Genomic DNA, 17,643 nt, shown 5'->3' on the forward strand with positions numbered 1-17,643 from the left:
AAAATGGTTTCACAGAACACTCATGAGCTGGGAGGTTCTTTAGGGATTCCAGAGCAGGAATGAAGGAGCAAGGAAAGAACAGTTGACATGTCTACTGATGCTGAGTACCAGCCTGTGGGATGCAATTCTTCCAAGACTTAATAGCAGATAATACTTCATATAGCCAAACACAAGTCCTTCCAATCCTGACTGCCATAGTAGATACTTCAGAATCAATGATTACTGGACATGTGAGAAGCTTTGTTTAAATTATTTCACCAGAAAAACAAGGAGAATATGCCAAACTCAAATCTCCAGAGAACACTGAAGAATCTTAGCCTGATACTAGCCGTTCTCTTCCCAAAATTCCCTGACTCACTCCTTACTTATCATCCAGCTTTGGCAAGGGACTGCCTCTGCACTCAAGTACTTCTGATGAAGTAAGTAATGGAAACAGGAAACACATATTCCAGGCTCCAGAACTGCATTTTCTGTCTCTTATTAGTACATATTCATCATCTTTCTGCTTGTTCTTTTTTTGGTCCACTGAATTTCACATTCTCTCTGCCTTACATGCAATTGAGCTCACACTGCTGGAAAAAACAGTGGATTTGAATGCACTACCTCAAACTGAAAAGTTCCTTGAACTCAGAGCTCTGCAGTTTTCATGTGTTGATATGGATGAGACCCATGTGAATTTACCGTGCAACTCAGTGGCAACACACACACCATATTCCATAGTATCACTTACACGTCTCCCAAGCCCTATTTTAAAGGAAACTTTCTACTAGATTTTCTGACATGACTTCTCCTATGAGAAAGCTGTTTCAGACAGTCTGTCCAACGGGTGAAAAATCTTTACCTAACTTCAAGGGAAAAGAGCTATCTTCAGATTTTACATAAAAATTCCAGTGCAGAAGGCCTTTCAGGAATCATATTGATCATGGCTCCTACAGAGAAACCTGAATAGATTCAGCCACAGGCATTTGGGGGACTGTAGTGTCCAGCACAAAGCTCCACAGGGCAGGATTTCAGGCTACTTTGCCTAGTGAATCTTTCCCTGACTCGTCTGTGCTGAAGACCTTTAGTCTACATTCTACTGGCAAAAAACAAAAGGGGAAACTTGGCTCAAAACACACAAAGAATTACTGAATGCCACAGCTATCCTGCTTTGGTGTGTGATGATTTATTCTTGCAAGAATGAGAGAGTAAGGATGACAAATAACATATCAATGGCATTAGTATGGGACCTTAGGTTAACAGAGAGCAGTCACAGGAATTTGAATTTGTTAAATATTATTAGGGCTGACATCCCTTCTGGAGAAAAACAGGTTCTTTGCAGGAAGATGCTATTTTGAAATCAACATTTCAAGATTTCAACTCTGAAAGGAAAAGCTGTTTATGGAATTTTAGCTGAGACACTTATGGCACTTTGGGTGTCTTGGTAATCACAGCTGGTTTTGAAATAATTAGGTCTGCCCTTGCTACGGGAAATATTCACCCCATCAGCAAAGTCAACACTTGTATAGTAAATGAGTAAGATGACTTATGTACAAAATACTTCCAAATAAATACTATAGAAATACAAGTAAATATGCCGAAAAAAAGAAACAACTACTTTATTAACAGTACATACAATACTAAACAATAAAAGACAAAATGCTTCAGGCAAAATGGAAACCATGAATTGTGATGGATTATACTATTCTGACACATTACAGAGTAGATTTGTTTAATTAGCTTTCTTTGTTTTGGTTTGTTAGTTGGTTTTGTCTGTTTGGGTTTCTTAAAATATAATGTAACCCATTTTTATTTGAGGAGGACTGAATGACATTTCTGTATCCACCTTATGGTTCTTCTTCCACTGATAGTGGGAACTATAATACAATCTCGGCACCAGTGGCAACTAGATTTATGATTACAATTGTTTTGATTTTCTTTCAACATAGGCATATTATATGGTTGTAAAAATATCCCATGTCTTTATTATAACCTGCAACTTTTTTTTTAAGTACTCCATCCTTCATACAAACCAGCATTTTTTAAAAATATGGAAAATAGTTTGAATGACTTAAGTTACAGTCATGTGCTGCAAACAGAGTATCTCATTATTTGTTTAGTTTTACAGAGGAACTAAATAACACATCAAATCAAGATATTCTTCAAGCAGTTACCAGCTATGTGGTCAAAGACCCTGCTAAAGAGATATAACATAATCCGAAAACAGCTTTACAACATCTTCTTGCTTTCAAGTGTCATTGTCCACCCCACCTATGTCACACTCTTATTGGACTTCTACAGCAAGACTGGACTACCTCCTAAAAAGATCCTGTGGAATATCTCATAACTCTATATTGACCCCAAAAAAATGGCATAATGGCCTTACAGGTCTTTTCCTTCTCTAATCCCTGTAATCATATTTATCTTAATTAAGAAAAAGGCTTGTTATTTTTACATCACCAGCTTCAGCTACTTACTTATATTTTGTTTTATTTTTACTTCAGATTCTCAAAGATCTTCATTCCCTCCTCCTTCCGTTTTTATTTCCTTTTATTGTTTCTGCTGTTACAGTTTCTATAGTAACTTCTCTAAGTGCTGATGAGATCGATGTGACTAAAAGCTGTCTCTTCTCTGTCTGAATTGTTTGAAGCTTGAAACTTAAATACAGTTGCAGTTGTTATGGGTGTAAAAGCAAGCCATGCCCTTTCTTGGCACAGGCTGGTGATCACTGCAAATAATATTCCTCTGCTTTCTGAGCAGAGATACACTGCTAATTGCTGAGAAGTTTTACATTACTTTCCAACTGGACAGGAATACTTCCAAACCATGTTTTTACCTGAAAAGCAGAAATGCAAAATCATTGTCTTCTCTCACCAACATTTTATTAAGATGATGAGGCTTGCAAGTAAGTTGTTTTTTCTGTTTTAAATGCTGCCTGGGATTTGAAAGGAAACTATTTAACTTCCTTCTCACCTGTGGTCAGTGTGACATTATCCTGCAGGTCAAGAGGACCCTCTGCTCCCACACCTGCTATCCTGTTCTGTCAACCTTCGCTTCATGCAGGCTTACAGCTTTCAAATCCCAACCCGGTGTAATCCCATCTGGCCCAACTAGCCAACTAAGCCACTCCAGGTATTTTTAAGTGCAGTACAGGCCCATTGCATCTTTTCACTCCTGAACATCACAATTATCACTTTTACTCTTGAAGCCACCTTATGCAGTTCTAAAAGCTTACCCTTCTATTACTTTTTAATGACCCATAGAACTACTTTGTGGAACATACTCTTTTATGACACGCTTTCTAGACCACCAGCCATTTTTGGTGCTCTTTTGTGAATGCATCATTTGAGGATGATGTAAAACAAACAGCAGGATCACACCCTTAAGCTTCAGGGAGCAGACTTATGGCTGTTCAGGGATCTTGCTCCACCCATGGAAGAATCCTATGGAATAACGGTCCTGGTGAGAAGATGGGCCCATGATGGCCTCCTCCAAGCTCAAGAACAGTCTATCCTAATGAGTAGAAAGGCAAACAGTACCAGCAGGAGGCCTACATGCATGAGCAAAGAACTCCTAATAAAACTTAAACATAAAAAGGAATCACAGAGATGTGGACACTCCCTGAGCATGCAGAGACAGGACTGGAAATGTCACAGCTGACCTAGAATTGAATCTGGCAAGGGGAGTTAAGGACAACAAGATGGGCTGCTACAGGAACAGCAAAAGGATGACTAGGGAAAAAGATGGGACTGCTGCTGAATGGGGTAGAGGGACTGCTGACAAAGGAGACAGAAAAGCAGCTTAAGCACTCCCCCCTCCTCCCATTTTGACATTTATGCATGTTTTTGACCAGTTCCATCTCTAAACCAAGGTGTATTCCTTATTATTCCAAAATGAATTATATTTATCTATTTCATAAAAGGTATTCAGCAATTGCCTGTGTGTGCTATTGCCATGTCACATATGGATTCTCAGAAAAAATTTATTTTGGTGACAATGTAATTGTTACTGCATAGAAAGAGGAAAGAGAGGGAAGAATGATTCAGAAAATGTTTCTTATATTGATGCAGCTCTTATTTCTAGAAATTTCATATCTCTAATAATCCTGCGGTGTTGTGTATCATCCTGTTTCTTTTCTGAAAGCATTGCTTGTTACTGAACCCAGGACTCATCCAAGAGACTTCTGCTCATCATCTCCTTTCTGGACTGAAAACAAGATATTTGCTTTCTACTTGCTACTATGAGCAATTTCGAACTTGCTGTATTTCCCACCTTTAAAGCAGTTCTCATCTTAGAGAAAAATTATCTGTGAGTTACCAAAGCATGTAAACACAAAGCAGACATGGAGGAAGAAGAATAAGCACCACTATCTGTACTCAAGTCCTGCCCCTGCCAATTACTTTTTGTGACCTAATTACTTGTTTTCAAAAATTGACTAGATAAAATAGGATTATATCCTTTTTCCATGTCAGGTACCCTTTCTGAGAATTTTAGTTATCTGTCATATAATTGGGCACATTGCAGTCATACTCTAGATATATATATCAAATAAGAAAAATCAACAGTTCAGTTTTCTGAAAAGTGCAATTTTGTAAGAAGTTATTACAAAACCTTTCAGTCCATTTGTTAAAGTGCTTGTAGTTGCTGGAAGAACATCAATTAATGTCTGCAGCAATATACTACAGTTTTAAAAGTGTTGCAAATACATATATTTCTCAGAAATTAAAAAAATAATATCCACACCAAAATGACATTTTAAAATACCTTGCCAGTCCACCCACATCAGGCCATCTATAAGATTCTTATTAAGCCTAATTGGTATCACAACTGTTGTTTCCAGTTTGTTTCTGTCCATACCAAGTTTTATGAATTGCCTGCTGCCCATTCTCCCTTTTTCTGCAATTACAAACAAGAACCTACAACTAGCTTATACTGAGTGACATGAAAACAAAATGAACACAGAGAAACAGAAAAAGAGGAAAAGAAAACCACTTTTCAGGCTCACTTGCATCCATTATGAATAACTAGATAAAAACCCAGCTCATTTGGCTCATGTACAGCTAAATACCTAAGGTGGAATCAGAGGAACAAAATGTTTAAAGTACTCTTAGTGTCAAAAAGTAAAATTACCAGCTTTCAATAAAAATTTCCAACTAAATCTACCTGGCAGTATCCCTTAGAAATAAAGGAGAAAATTACGCCATGGAGAAAAATGATCAGCAAAAGACTCGTTAATTTTCCAAATGCTACAATTCAGTCCTGTGATTAGCCCCTGTCTAAGCCCATGCCCAGTTTAGTGCAGAACTTTGTGCCTGTGACTCAGGCTACTTTTCCATCACACTGCCTGATCCACAGCACTGCAGTGTACCTGCAGTTTTCATTGACTTCAGTAAGGAAGACACACTTCACCACACAGGAAATGTCACAGAGAGTGCTTTGCTTTGAGTGATTGAAACAATTCACAAAGTTTTGAAGAAGCCCTGTCAGCTGAGGGTGTATTTTGCTGCAGGCAGAACATGCTCTCAGAAACTCTCAAGACAAGATTCAAAGAAATACATGGAACCAACTAAAAGTACTGAGTCAGAGGAGAAGACTGCCAAAAAAAGGACACTTCTCTGCTTACTCCCAAGAGTAAGATCCAAATAGCTTTTGACTTTCTCCAGCCACTTTTAAATCACTGGGGCTGATTGTTAATCCTCAGTTTCTCATTTAATAATGAAATGACAGAATGAAATGAAATATAATAGTTGCAGACTGTTTTGATCAGCATTGAACTTCTCATTCTAGACTCCTGAAATATTTGTTTTGTTATGCTTGGCATTTCTACTGAACTATCCTGCTTTCCTGACAGGACCAGATACCACCTTGTTATCCACATGGTCAATGATCTCTTTTACCTTCTTTGGTATTCAGAGTCATAAATTCCCATTTTCATTTAAGGAACAACGAGAAGAATAAAGAAACAGCACTACATAAGAAAGTCAAAACACCTCATTAGATAAAAGCTCACAGAAACAATATAATGTAAATATTCCACCCAATATTTGGCCTATTTTTTTAGGACATGGCTCAGGCAGACAAGGTTATTTTTCCGTAACTTTTCTTGAAGAGACTGACAAATGTGTGCAGACAGCAATATCCAAACAAGAGTGCATCAGAAGCTGGCCTTGATAACTTCCACCCAAAAAGCCTGAATCCAGAAGCACAAGTCCACCCAAAGCCTGATACTCATAAGGTATAGTCTCCTCTTAGCTAATTAATGCTGTAGGTCCCTTGCTGGCTTCTCTCTTCTGTTTCAAAACTTTCTTCGTGCTAAGATGCTGCCTGTTTCTGATCTATCCTCTGACAGAGGCAACCACCTAACTGCACAGGCAAGTAAAAAGGGTGGACAAAAAGCTAGTTCAATTGGCATTCCCATAGCAAGAAGGATCATCAGTTAAACTTGAGCTTTTACATGACCAGCACTTTGGAACTCCTGGGTCAGTGGCATTATCCACACAGAAACTGGAATCCCTTACAGTTAGCCAAGGTGACTTCCACCAAATGTTCCCACCAACTTCACCTTGACTGAGATCCCACACAAACTGGAAATATAAATGCTGGCAGCCTTCAACATTCTCCATCCCCCGAAATACTGTTCAGTGAAACAAACCCTTTTTAGTTTAATGTTTGTCTTTTTCAAGACATCTTAAACAACCACTAACACAAGCAGTGTTTTGTTTACTACTGCAAACTGGTCCAGCTTCTGTCCATCTCCTTAGTGCTGATAACCTAAAAATCTTGCAAGATAAAAATCATCTTTGAAAAGCCCAAATGCAGGTTGCTTCAGAGTTCTACTCTTGTGTTTAGACAAATAACACTATTTAATTCTTAATTATGCACAGATAATGTAACTTGTGTTTTTATCTAATATTGATCTGGTTATAGCATCAATGGCTGGACTCGATCTTAAAGGTATTTTCCAGCCTAAATGATACTATAATTTATATATGGTATAAATACATAGACTGTATACAGGAACAAGAATATGAGGAAATATCTGTCTCCAAAAACTAATCATAGCTGATTTATAAACAAGAAGAGAAAGTCTATTGAAAAGCGAGCAGTCTATTGAAGTTTACTTACAAAGCTTCATACTGAGACTTACTCATAAACAGTATCAGTATCAAAAGCAGTAAGCCTGATTAACGATTTCCTTTCCCATGTGGATGCATGAACTTCTCTAAATGTTTATTTCTTCTGTCTTATATTTGAAAGCACTTGATTAATTCTTAAAACTAAACCACTGAAGAAACAGTTCCTTTAACTAGTCTTTGATCTAATATAATAACTCCACCAGCTTCATTAGTCTAATGATTAGGTTTGCAACTAGGTAGCTCCTTGGTGTTTTAAGGTAGAGTGGGTAGACTCTGCTCTCCGTTCTGTAACTACAGCATCAGTCTTTTTTTTAGCATGTGAAATTGTTCTAAGGCTATTTGGCTTTGGCAGTTCAGAACTATTTTTGTGTTTCTCTCTTCTTTAACCCACTTTACTCAATAAAACTATTCTGAATAATTTCAACTTCTAATGTTTTTTGCTTCCTAGTGTCTGAACAAGTTTGTAACTCTCAATGCAAACAGTTACAAAACAATGCCAAAGTTACTTTTGAAACCTCTGAATCCATCTTCTAAAGTAAATACGACTCATGTTAGTATTTATAAATCTCACAATTTCAAACCTAAAATTTTAACCAAAATTTAGATGCCAATAAAATTTACTATGGTTCCTTTCATTTGTTTTGCCACAGTGCTTGCTGTATACTGACCTATTTATTCTCCTCTGAATACTTTATCTACATACTGTAGTAAATATATAAAGTAGAACAGTTTTCAACTTATTGCTATCTCTCCCAGACATTTTATTAGATGCTTGCTAAATATTCAACCATAATATGCATAGTTATGTCAGTGGTTAGGAGATGAAAGCCTACATTACTTCACTCAGGAAATGAAGTGCAGGTTTCGGTCCCTTCATTGCAATATCCTTCAGTGCATGGAACAGAAATGCTTTTGCAGTGAATTGTTCAACAAGTGAGTGATGCAATGGCATACACAGCTAAGCCACTGTATGATTTCTAAGGCCACAGGGTTAATACATAGTGATAAACTATTCTGTTATAATTGTAGCTTTCATGCCAGTTTAATTGAATACTATGAATATTACACAGTTAAAACCTGCTCTGTTATTTAGCAGAAATTTGAATTTTGATTCCCCTGAAATCTAACTGATTCAACATGTATTAAGGTATATTATCCCACAGCACAAATCAAATCCACAGGAATTTTAACACTGATTAAATTAACCCAAATATGTGGGGGAGTAAGAAAGGTAGGAGATCTTCAAGAAGGCTGTACATAAAGAAGTGTCATCTCATAGACGACAAGTGTCCAGTGACCAGTTCTCAATTGTAGTTGAAATGTAAGTAAAGACTTCATGAGGATAATATTCCCAAAGATACCACTTTAATTCTCTGTTTTCCCCCCAACGGAAATCATAATAATATGACAGAAGTGTTTTAATTTCAGGTTTGAGTTTTCTAGACCTCTTAAGGTCATTAATGTATGGTAAGGTAATCTTAGGTGACGTAAGGAAAGGGATTAGTGAGACCATTTTTCATGATCTCCAATACAACACAGGGCGAAGGACTGCTCTGAACAACGGCAATCCCGACTTCCCGCGTTAAGAACTCTGGGAGAAATTTCTATGATGTCATTAAGACAGCATTAGTTTTCCACATGAAAAGCTAGGCCACAATAAAAAATTACATAACATGGAAGACTCCAGTGCTAGAATGCTGTCAAACACCAATGCTGCAGCTGCCCAGATTGCAATGTAATAATTTTAAACATAAATAAGAAGTCTAACCATCAAATCTAAAGGGTAACATGACCAAATTTCCCCAGATCAAAATATCTTTGATATCTGTTTATTTCACCTTAACACAAGGAAAACAGAAACTGTAACTTAAGGTAGTATGTAAAAGGCAGTATCAAAGCCACATTTACTAATTTCCACATGGAGTAATTCCTATATATTTAAATTAAGAATGTCTTTTTGGTAACAATGCAATGTTTATTTAAAAATTTTAAATGACAGCAAACCTAGCTACATTGTTAAGACAGTTTTGCCTACACAGTTTCAGTCTAGGAATAACTTTTGGATCCTAATGACAATATGCTGTTGTTTCTTATGTAATATATTTTCTCTATGTTAAAGTGTCTTTACAGTTGTTATCAATGCATTAATTCCTTACAGTTACAGATGATTTTAGGTATTCCTGGGCTGAGTATAATAACAACAGTCCTCATCACTGACACTTTTGAAAGGCCAAGTTACAACAGTGAACTTAATCTTGAGTCAAAATACCACAAAACATTCCCAGGACACTTTTGGCATTCTGTAAAGCCAACATTTCCCTGTTGGTTTTCATCCTCTCCCCTTCTCCAGATACAATTGAGATTTTGTGTTTTCTAAGTCACATCAAAAATAGATTAAGCACTGGATAAAAATAGCTGAAACTTTTAAATTGTTTCCTTTAATTGTACATTTTCCCTTTTGAACTTGTATCTTCAAGAGGATAGACATTTATGCCTGAGGCAAAGTGTTACTCACTGTGAACAAGGAAGCAAAAGTCTTTCCACATCAGCAACAGAGTAAGCTTTGTGAATCCTTCTGCATCATATTCCACCACACCACTATCAACAAAAAAACAACAAAAAAATGAATACAATTTTTATCTTCTAATACTGAGTGATGAATATGTAAATTTTGTAATACAGGGATTTTTATTTTTGTTTGTTTGTTCAGAAACTTCCAGTATTTGCTTTATTAACAGTTACAATTTTCTAGCTAATTGTAAATTAGATTAAATTTTTAATCTTGGTAATCATCTTAATTATGCTGTGGTATTGGAGGTTTTTACTCAAAGACAGGCCATTTTCAGTTTAAAATACACTTTTAAATGAAAGGAGACCTGCTACTACATCTGCATCCTAAATTGATAAAAACTGTAGACACACAAATTCCCTGTATCTTACTCAAATTAAGATTATTTATTATTTCTGTAGGAAGTGAGAGGGTAAAACTGGAAATAAGCAGGGTGAGAAGAGTTTAAATTTGAAAATTGGAAAGAGTATATAAAAAATACAAAACATGAGATCATAACAAAAAATTCCATACAGAACACTTGTTTGATAGATGGATTACAAGTTTCAACCATCAGAAGCTGGTATTCTCTAAGTCTCAAACAGTACCAGAACTCATGAACCAAATGCAGATGTCCTATAATCATAGGCACACACCTGGCCATTTCTAGAATGTAGTTTTCTCAGAAGAAAAGGAAATGTTTTTCTAAAGACTGAGCTTGCACTGACTGTCTACTCATATGTCCAGTTCAAGTCATTGTCACCTACTTATCGTATTAAATTTGGGTGCATGCTAGAAGTCATAGAAGTCACTTGTTTTCCTAGCCTCACTTGAGAGACCTGAGATTTGAAGGGCTCCCAAATATCCATGTCACTGGCATCACCCCTTGGAAGCAGAAACCCCTCATCACGATTAGCTAAAGGCTTGGACTCCAGCTCAAGTCAGAATTTCGGCAGGAAACCAAAGTGCCAACCTTTCACAGTGCCAAGGAAGCCCTGATTAATTGATTTCTGAAGCTAATTTGTCATCATGCCTGGCCACGGACCTTTCATCTGCAGGAATGCAACATGACCCAAGAGCCTCTTCTCTTGAGAGACAAAATACTGGTTGGTGGTGGGAACAGCTGGTGTCCCAGTTCTGCCTTTACTCTGAGCAGTGGTTTCTGGCTCTTGCAAGGCTTGGAACTGTACCTGCTTCTCCATTCTCCCACCTCAGTCACTGCCTATTAGTGTAAGACCCCTCCAGTAATTTATTCAGAAACAAACACACTTCTTCTGCACAAGGAGAAAATCTCTTCTGTCCCCTTCCCATCATCACCTATTTTCTAGAAAAATCAGATTGGCAACTGGCACTGAAGTGAAATAATGCTGAACTACATTCCAGTACTGCTACAGAGAGACAATCTATACACATCCTTCTGTGCAAAATGACTAGATTTCATCCTATCCAGTGGACAGCAGCCACACAACCACGAACCACGACTAGAAAATGAGTTTCCCCCACGCTACAGAAAAAATGGATTGAAAGAAAACTTACGTTCCAAAGTGACTCAGGAAAGCTGCAATGTACTCTCTTCTCTTATGGTATCCCTGAATAACATATTGTACCTTAAAAAAGAAAGAAAACAAATCCAGAGATATAAAAAGATTAAAAACGCAAAAGCCCAGTTTGTCATACATTTCTTGTTAAGGAAGATTTATGTTTTACATGGTAGTAGTTCTGAATCCTATATTTAGCATGATTTCCCTAAAGAATCCTAAAATGCCTTTAAAACAAACTCTGGATCTTGCACACAGAATATCTTGTAAAGAAATCTCTTCAGTCACTTCTGAGTGAAACTCAGTCTTTCACAATAGATTGAAGCACTGTTTAACCACACAAGACAAAGACTGGAAGAAAGAAATGCTCAGTCTTGCCTTACTGAAGTTTGAGTGGAAAGCTGTGATAGGCAAATCAGTTATCTGAACTGACAGCAGGCTAAGTGTCAAAATAACATTCTGCTTATAAAAGAGAAGTAAATATCAAATATCTTTCACAACTGATCTTTGGTGGTTTCTGAAGACTGCACCTCCAACAAAATCTTCTGAACACTAAGCTCTTTCACTGGTTTCATGCTGACTCAGGGAGCCACCTACTCAACTGCGAACATCAATTTCTGAGGCATTCTGGGTTTTGAAAGAATTCCATCCTGGCACAGACAAAATGCAACAATGCTAAATTTGGAGACTTAAGGCAAAATTCTCCTCACACCATGTATGATTTTTTGTTGATTTGCATGGCTTTACTTAGGAGAACAGTGTGAGCAGGGTTTGACCCATAACAGAAACAATGCATGTGTCATCGGGCTGCAAGGACATCTGGTTTACAACTGGTGACTTGGAAGTACTTATGGTATGGTTCTATATGTGATTCCCTGCGTAAATTCCTTTGATATCCAGAACAAAACCTAGCATTTTAGGAACCTTTTTTCCCCCACTGAAAAGAACAGGAAGAGTATTTTCTTGGCTATGGCAATAGTAGAATTCCTTGGCTGGCAAATGCTTTCCTAAAATTACTGAAAAAGTCTTGACACAACCATTGCTGAGAGCTGTCTTGTATAACTTAGATTCTGTTTATAAATTGAAACATTTTATTTTATAAAACACTGTGATTATTTTGAAGGCTTTGTGTGGGATCTGAAATGTTATTTTGGGAGGAGGAAAACATACGATAAGTTTGCTTAAGTGACTTTGTTTAAGAAAGGATAAAAACAGTACAGTGTACTTGCAGATTTTAAAAACAGAAAGTAATTTTAACAGAAAACCACAACAAAAACAACTCTAATGATGGATTCCAGCAAAATTATGGAAATACTATCTGAAGAACTTTTTCTAAAAGACAAAATTCTTTTCTTCATTTAGACAATTGAAGGTAAAAATAATATACAAATAGGAAGTCTGTAATACGCAAATTTCTAGATGTTGACCCCTAAGCCTTCTTTTGAAAATTACAATTAAATAATGGAGAAACTTTCAAAATACTATAATCATTCTTTTTTGTTCAAACAGTAAGCTAACTGGAACACAACCTTTTCAGCAACCTTAAGTAGCTATTACTGTACAAACATCCAAAGAAACTGCTGATTCAGTTCATCTGAAGGAAACATCTGAGAAGAAAAATCATGGAAAGTACTCAAAACCTACAACAATGACTGGGGTATGAGAACTTGCAACTAGAAAAATAATATGCAAACTACATATCTGTATTTACTAAAAACCAGTATACTACACTGCCGTGTTGTACAATACAATAACATTTTATCCTAAATCATAACTGTGGCACTAAGAAAAAAACTGCTCCAGGATCTGATCCCAAACTCACTTGTTTACCTAAAGGAGTCATTCTATTCAATGTCGTGCTTAGGTGCTCAGCTCTTACCAAGAAAGTATAGTTCAGCCTAAGTATGTAGTCCCTGTGTAGTTCAGCCTAAGTATGCCTTGCTTAAGAATACCTGGCAGAAGAATAATGATGTCTGTGGAAATGCAGTACAGTGCATAAAGGAAAGGAAAACTGATTGTCTCTAGCAGCTTACCTTGTTTGTTAGCAGCTGGCATACTTGGGGTACATAGTCAATGAGACAACCTCCACCAGGAAAGGCTGGGATGTGAAGGGCAGATGATCCTCCAAGGGCACTAGAGAAAGAAGTTAATTTAACAGTATGTTACATGTACAGTCCCTGGGATTTGAAAATTATTTCTACACAGTCCTCTTTCCCGATGCTTAAAGTCAGAGGGCCACGAAGAAGCGCATTTTATGCTGTGGTGATAATAAAAAGTACTGAGTGATACCATCTATAAAAACAGGTTATACCATGACCCACTGTAAATGAACCACTTAAATCAAGAGTATCACTAACGCAAAACATTCTCCCAGGAAATAGCTTTTTCATTGTGAACAGTTCTGCTTCTTAGTCCTCATCAGCAAGATGTGCAGTACTGTAGTTCAAAAATCTTGTTAGTGGGGGAGGAGAGGATTTGAAGTTCTCAGCTATTCCAAAAACCACCTTCAGTCAAACCAGCTAAGAATAATCAAAATAATTGGGACTGAGGAGTAATAAACAGCCAGATGCAAATATCAATCATATCATCTACTCCAGTTTTGGATTTCCCAATAGAACACAGATGTTAACCTACTAAATCAAAGGGGTAGTGGATCAGAAAGATTACCAGGTACATGATGATGTAAGGAGGATGCTGAAAGAAATGGGTTTGCTCAGTCTTCAGAGAACACTGCAGAGAGGGGGTACTGAGGAGGGAAGTTGAAGGCATATTGAAGCCTTCAATTGTTTAATGGAAAATTATAGAGACGATGGAGTCAGAGGTTTCTCTGAAGTGGGGCTCAGTGGTGCTCTGTCCTCAGAGGTGCTCAAAGCTCAGCTGAACAACTGGCATGAGCTGCCCGCCTCTGAGCAGTGGCTTGGCCAGATAAGCCTCTTCTTGCCAATCTACATTGGTTTATGATTATATTCCATGATTCTGTGATTTTGTTCATCCCCAGTAGGAAATAATAAAAACAAGGATATTAATTCTGTCCATGAACATACTGGATATCTGAATGGTAGGAATCCACAGAAATAAGGTAACTTCAGAGATGTATTTAGGCAGTTTAACCATTTGCCTTTATCAAAGGGCAGAAGACTGAAGCACACCTGCTATTACTCAGGATAATGGCTTCTTTGGTGTGGAAAGATCTAACACTTATTTAAATCAGGCTGTATAAGGCAACAACTAGGTAAAGTCCATGCTACTTCCTTCTAGCAGTACTGACCTAAATCTTTCTTTATAGTCCCTTACCAAATCAAAGTTTGCATTACGCACTATGGATTACATCATTCACTAACAATCCAGAACCATCTTGGACACCATTAAAAAGCTTCAAGAGCTAAGTTACTTTGTGTGGCCTCCTGTTTACATGCTGTTTCCATGACAAATTACACTGGCTAGAAAGATAAGTTCTCTGCAAAATAAGGCTCTTACTCTCCAACGGGATCTGGCCTTTTATTTTCCTCAGTACTTGATAAGAAATCACTTTGGTAGGTATAAAGTCTACAGTCATACATCCCTTTGAAGGAACAGAGCCTACATAAATCAAAAAAATCCCAAACTCATAATGAGGTATATGGAAATCTGCTACTCAGGCAAAACAGTCTGGGTTTAGCAGACTGTTCACCACATGGAACAGCTCTGCAGGTCTGGATTTTGCATATGCAATGATGAAAAAAGAAGCCTTGAGTACACCACAGCTACATAAAAACACAAACAAACTTTTCCAGCAGAAGTAAGACTTCAATGGGATTTTTTTAAACGGAATTCAGTTTTCTTGCTGCTACCCCCTTACTAAAATTACTCACATGAGAATATAATTTTGCAACTTGTGGATGGTTGAAAGTAGTGAAGTGTGACTATGAGATGATTAGAAAGTTGGAACATTTCTGAAACAGTAGTTTGTTCTTACAAAATTGAAAATATAGGGGGTCCATTCATTTCTAACATTGGAGAATAGAAGACTTGTCCCTCCTCCTATGTTACAAGTGGGTTGTGAGCCTTATTTTAAGATCCTGACTTTCAGTTTATTAAACTCCTTAAATATTATGTAAATATATCCATAAAAGCCTCCAATCTCATATACAGAGCAACTGGTACTGTCCATTTTGCATCCTGCCTTGCCTCATCTGACACCAAGTCCAAGTTCCCTTGCACTATGGACATACCACTGAAAATGCTCAGATGACTGCTACAGGAATTACAGGCTTCTCTCTCAGTTACAATAGCAGGTATGAAATTAAGAGGCATCGCTAACAGACTACACATGCAAAAAAAAATCTTCCACTCCTACATCATCAGCTTATAATATATCTTCCAGACTGAATTGTTATGATTTGTGAGCAAGGGTTTCCCATTTTACCTGTATCCATCTCTTGAAAGTAGCCATCCCGTAAAAATGTGTTGACATAAACGGAAATCCAGCCCTTTTCAAATGAAAAACAGACTGCTAAAAGGTGTGGTTTCTGAGAAAGAGGTCCCTCCACAGAAAGAAGGCTGGAATTTCTAGCATAATTATCCTCTGAAAACAGAATAAAGCTATACAATATGTAATTTATGTTCTGTAGAAACCATTATGGGTAGGGAAAATGAAGAGTGGACAGGCTTCTTTGTTCCCTCTATTGTGTCAGAGAATCTGCTTATTAAATATTTTAATAAAATACTGCATTTGCACAGGACCTTGCCTCTGACCATCTCAAAACTGTCTATAAACATTTAGTAATTAAGATTAATCTGCCTTATTAAACTGATATTTACCTTTTATTTTTAAACACGTAAAGAAGCTATTGCTCAGAGTTTGATTTGACTATGCTGTACTACAATGTCTCTGTCATGTTAAAGGAACATATTTGCAGTATCTCACAACCCTGAGACCAGACAACAGGCTGTAATAATTCATTTGACTTACAATAAACCTGTAAATGAAGAAAGAAGAGACTTACACAATGTCAAAGAAGGACCTGAAAAGGTTCAAAATGGAGACAATTAGGCAAGGGAATGTCACCATGCAGCTCAATATCTAAGGCTGCTTTTTGAGGTACCTCATAGTCCAAGCAAGAGAAAAAATGCCAAACAAAGTGCTGTAAGAAGCCTTTTGTAGTCAAGGGCATTTCATTTGCCAGAGTATTTCACTAGCACAAGCTAAACATTGCTGTATGTCAGATCTGCTTTCCAGATAGTTGGGCCTCTTGGAGCATAGATCTTAAACACCTCTGTCTGCAAACGAGCTTTCCTTCTCAGTATCAGTGTTTTGCACACCTTACAAAAGCCCCCCATGTTCATTTTATCAAGACAACAAAAAATGTTAAACAAAAACCATCAAGAAGTATGATGAGGAAGCTATTTGTTTTTAAACAAAGACAATTGATCCCCTACAGCTGCCAGAGTAAGGCTAGTATGAGCACAATCAATCGAATTGTGTTTGATTTTCACACTGTTTTTTCCAATAAACTGCTACTTTTTAAAGGCTAGAATTCTAACAGTCTGGTATTTTCTGTAATTTTAATAATTCACAAAGCAACAGTCTTAGGGGATGCTATATCATTTGGACTAGTACCAGATGAAGATTAAATACATGGTAGATCTACCTATCTCAGAGATAAGGTTGTACAAACATGCTGGAACAGAGACCTGTTGGCCTCAGAATTTTATTTGCTTGCTCTTACTCTAAACCTACTCAGCTCTGCAAACCAACTTCATACATCTCATTTCAAGACAGAGCAGAGACTCTTTTGCAGCAAGGCCCTGTCCTCCTGGGTTTCCAGAGTCAGACACAATGTGGTTCTGATCCATGGTCTGTGAATTAAATTGGATTTTGTAAGGAACTCACTACTGAATTCAACAAGTGCAGCAGTCAGCCTGCATTAACAGAAGTTTTGTTCTGTGACGTTGAAATACAAGTTCAGAAAGTGTAGCTGGAGTATGTTTACATTTCTGCTGTTGACTGATGCATTCCAAGTGACTTGCTCTGTCTCTCAATGGATCTATTTATTCAGGCCGACATGCAAAATTCTTTCCCATTTTTCGATAATGTATAATTAATTAAAATGCCTTTCTCAAGAAATGATCCTCAAAAAATGGCATAGCATTAATTCACAATTTTAGAGAAGTGACTGTTTTTGTTCTTGAGTATTTATGTGTAAGGAAGCAGTTATTTACCCTTCCTTAAAAGCATCACTTCGTTAAAGAAGAACGGTACTTCCAAGTTTCAAGCTCACAAGACTGGGTGCTTTAGTAAGGCACACTTACAGGCATGTAGATAGATGCTCTTACTCCCATCTCTACCCCCTTCCCTACAACTCTTGGGCCTGCCTAGTTCCCCTAAATTCTTTCTTTCACATCATCTCTTCCCTGCAATTCATTTTGCTTCCCTCTTTCTCCAAAGAGAAAAAAATGCAGG

At 37.2% G+C, this 17,643-nt stretch overlaps 1 protein-coding gene across 2 annotated transcripts in view; it reads right to left on the reverse strand.

Annotated features, from left to right (window-relative positions):
• The window catches only part of BABAM2 (BRISC and BRCA1 A complex member 2), a gene marked incomplete at its 5' end in the record, with an annotated part of 171,954 nt that overhangs the window by 35,419 nt on the left and 118,892 nt on the right, over positions 1-17,643 (reverse strand). For both annotated transcript variants that reach the window (XM_082303120.1, XM_082303121.1), the window contains 3 exons: positions 9,631-9,713; positions 11,200-11,270; positions 13,235-13,334. In XM_082303120.1, the coding sequence (XP_082159246.1) occupies positions 9,631-9,713; positions 11,200-11,270; positions 13,235-13,334 (254 nt within the window). The remainder of the gene's footprint in view (positions 1-9,630; positions 9,714-11,199; positions 11,271-13,234; positions 13,335-17,643) is intronic.

Source organism: Coloeus monedula (assembly GCF_965178545.1).
Source record: "Coloeus monedula genome assembly, chromosome: 2".
Taxonomy (NCBI): domain Eukaryota; kingdom Metazoa; phylum Chordata; class Aves; order Passeriformes; family Corvidae; genus Coloeus; species Coloeus monedula.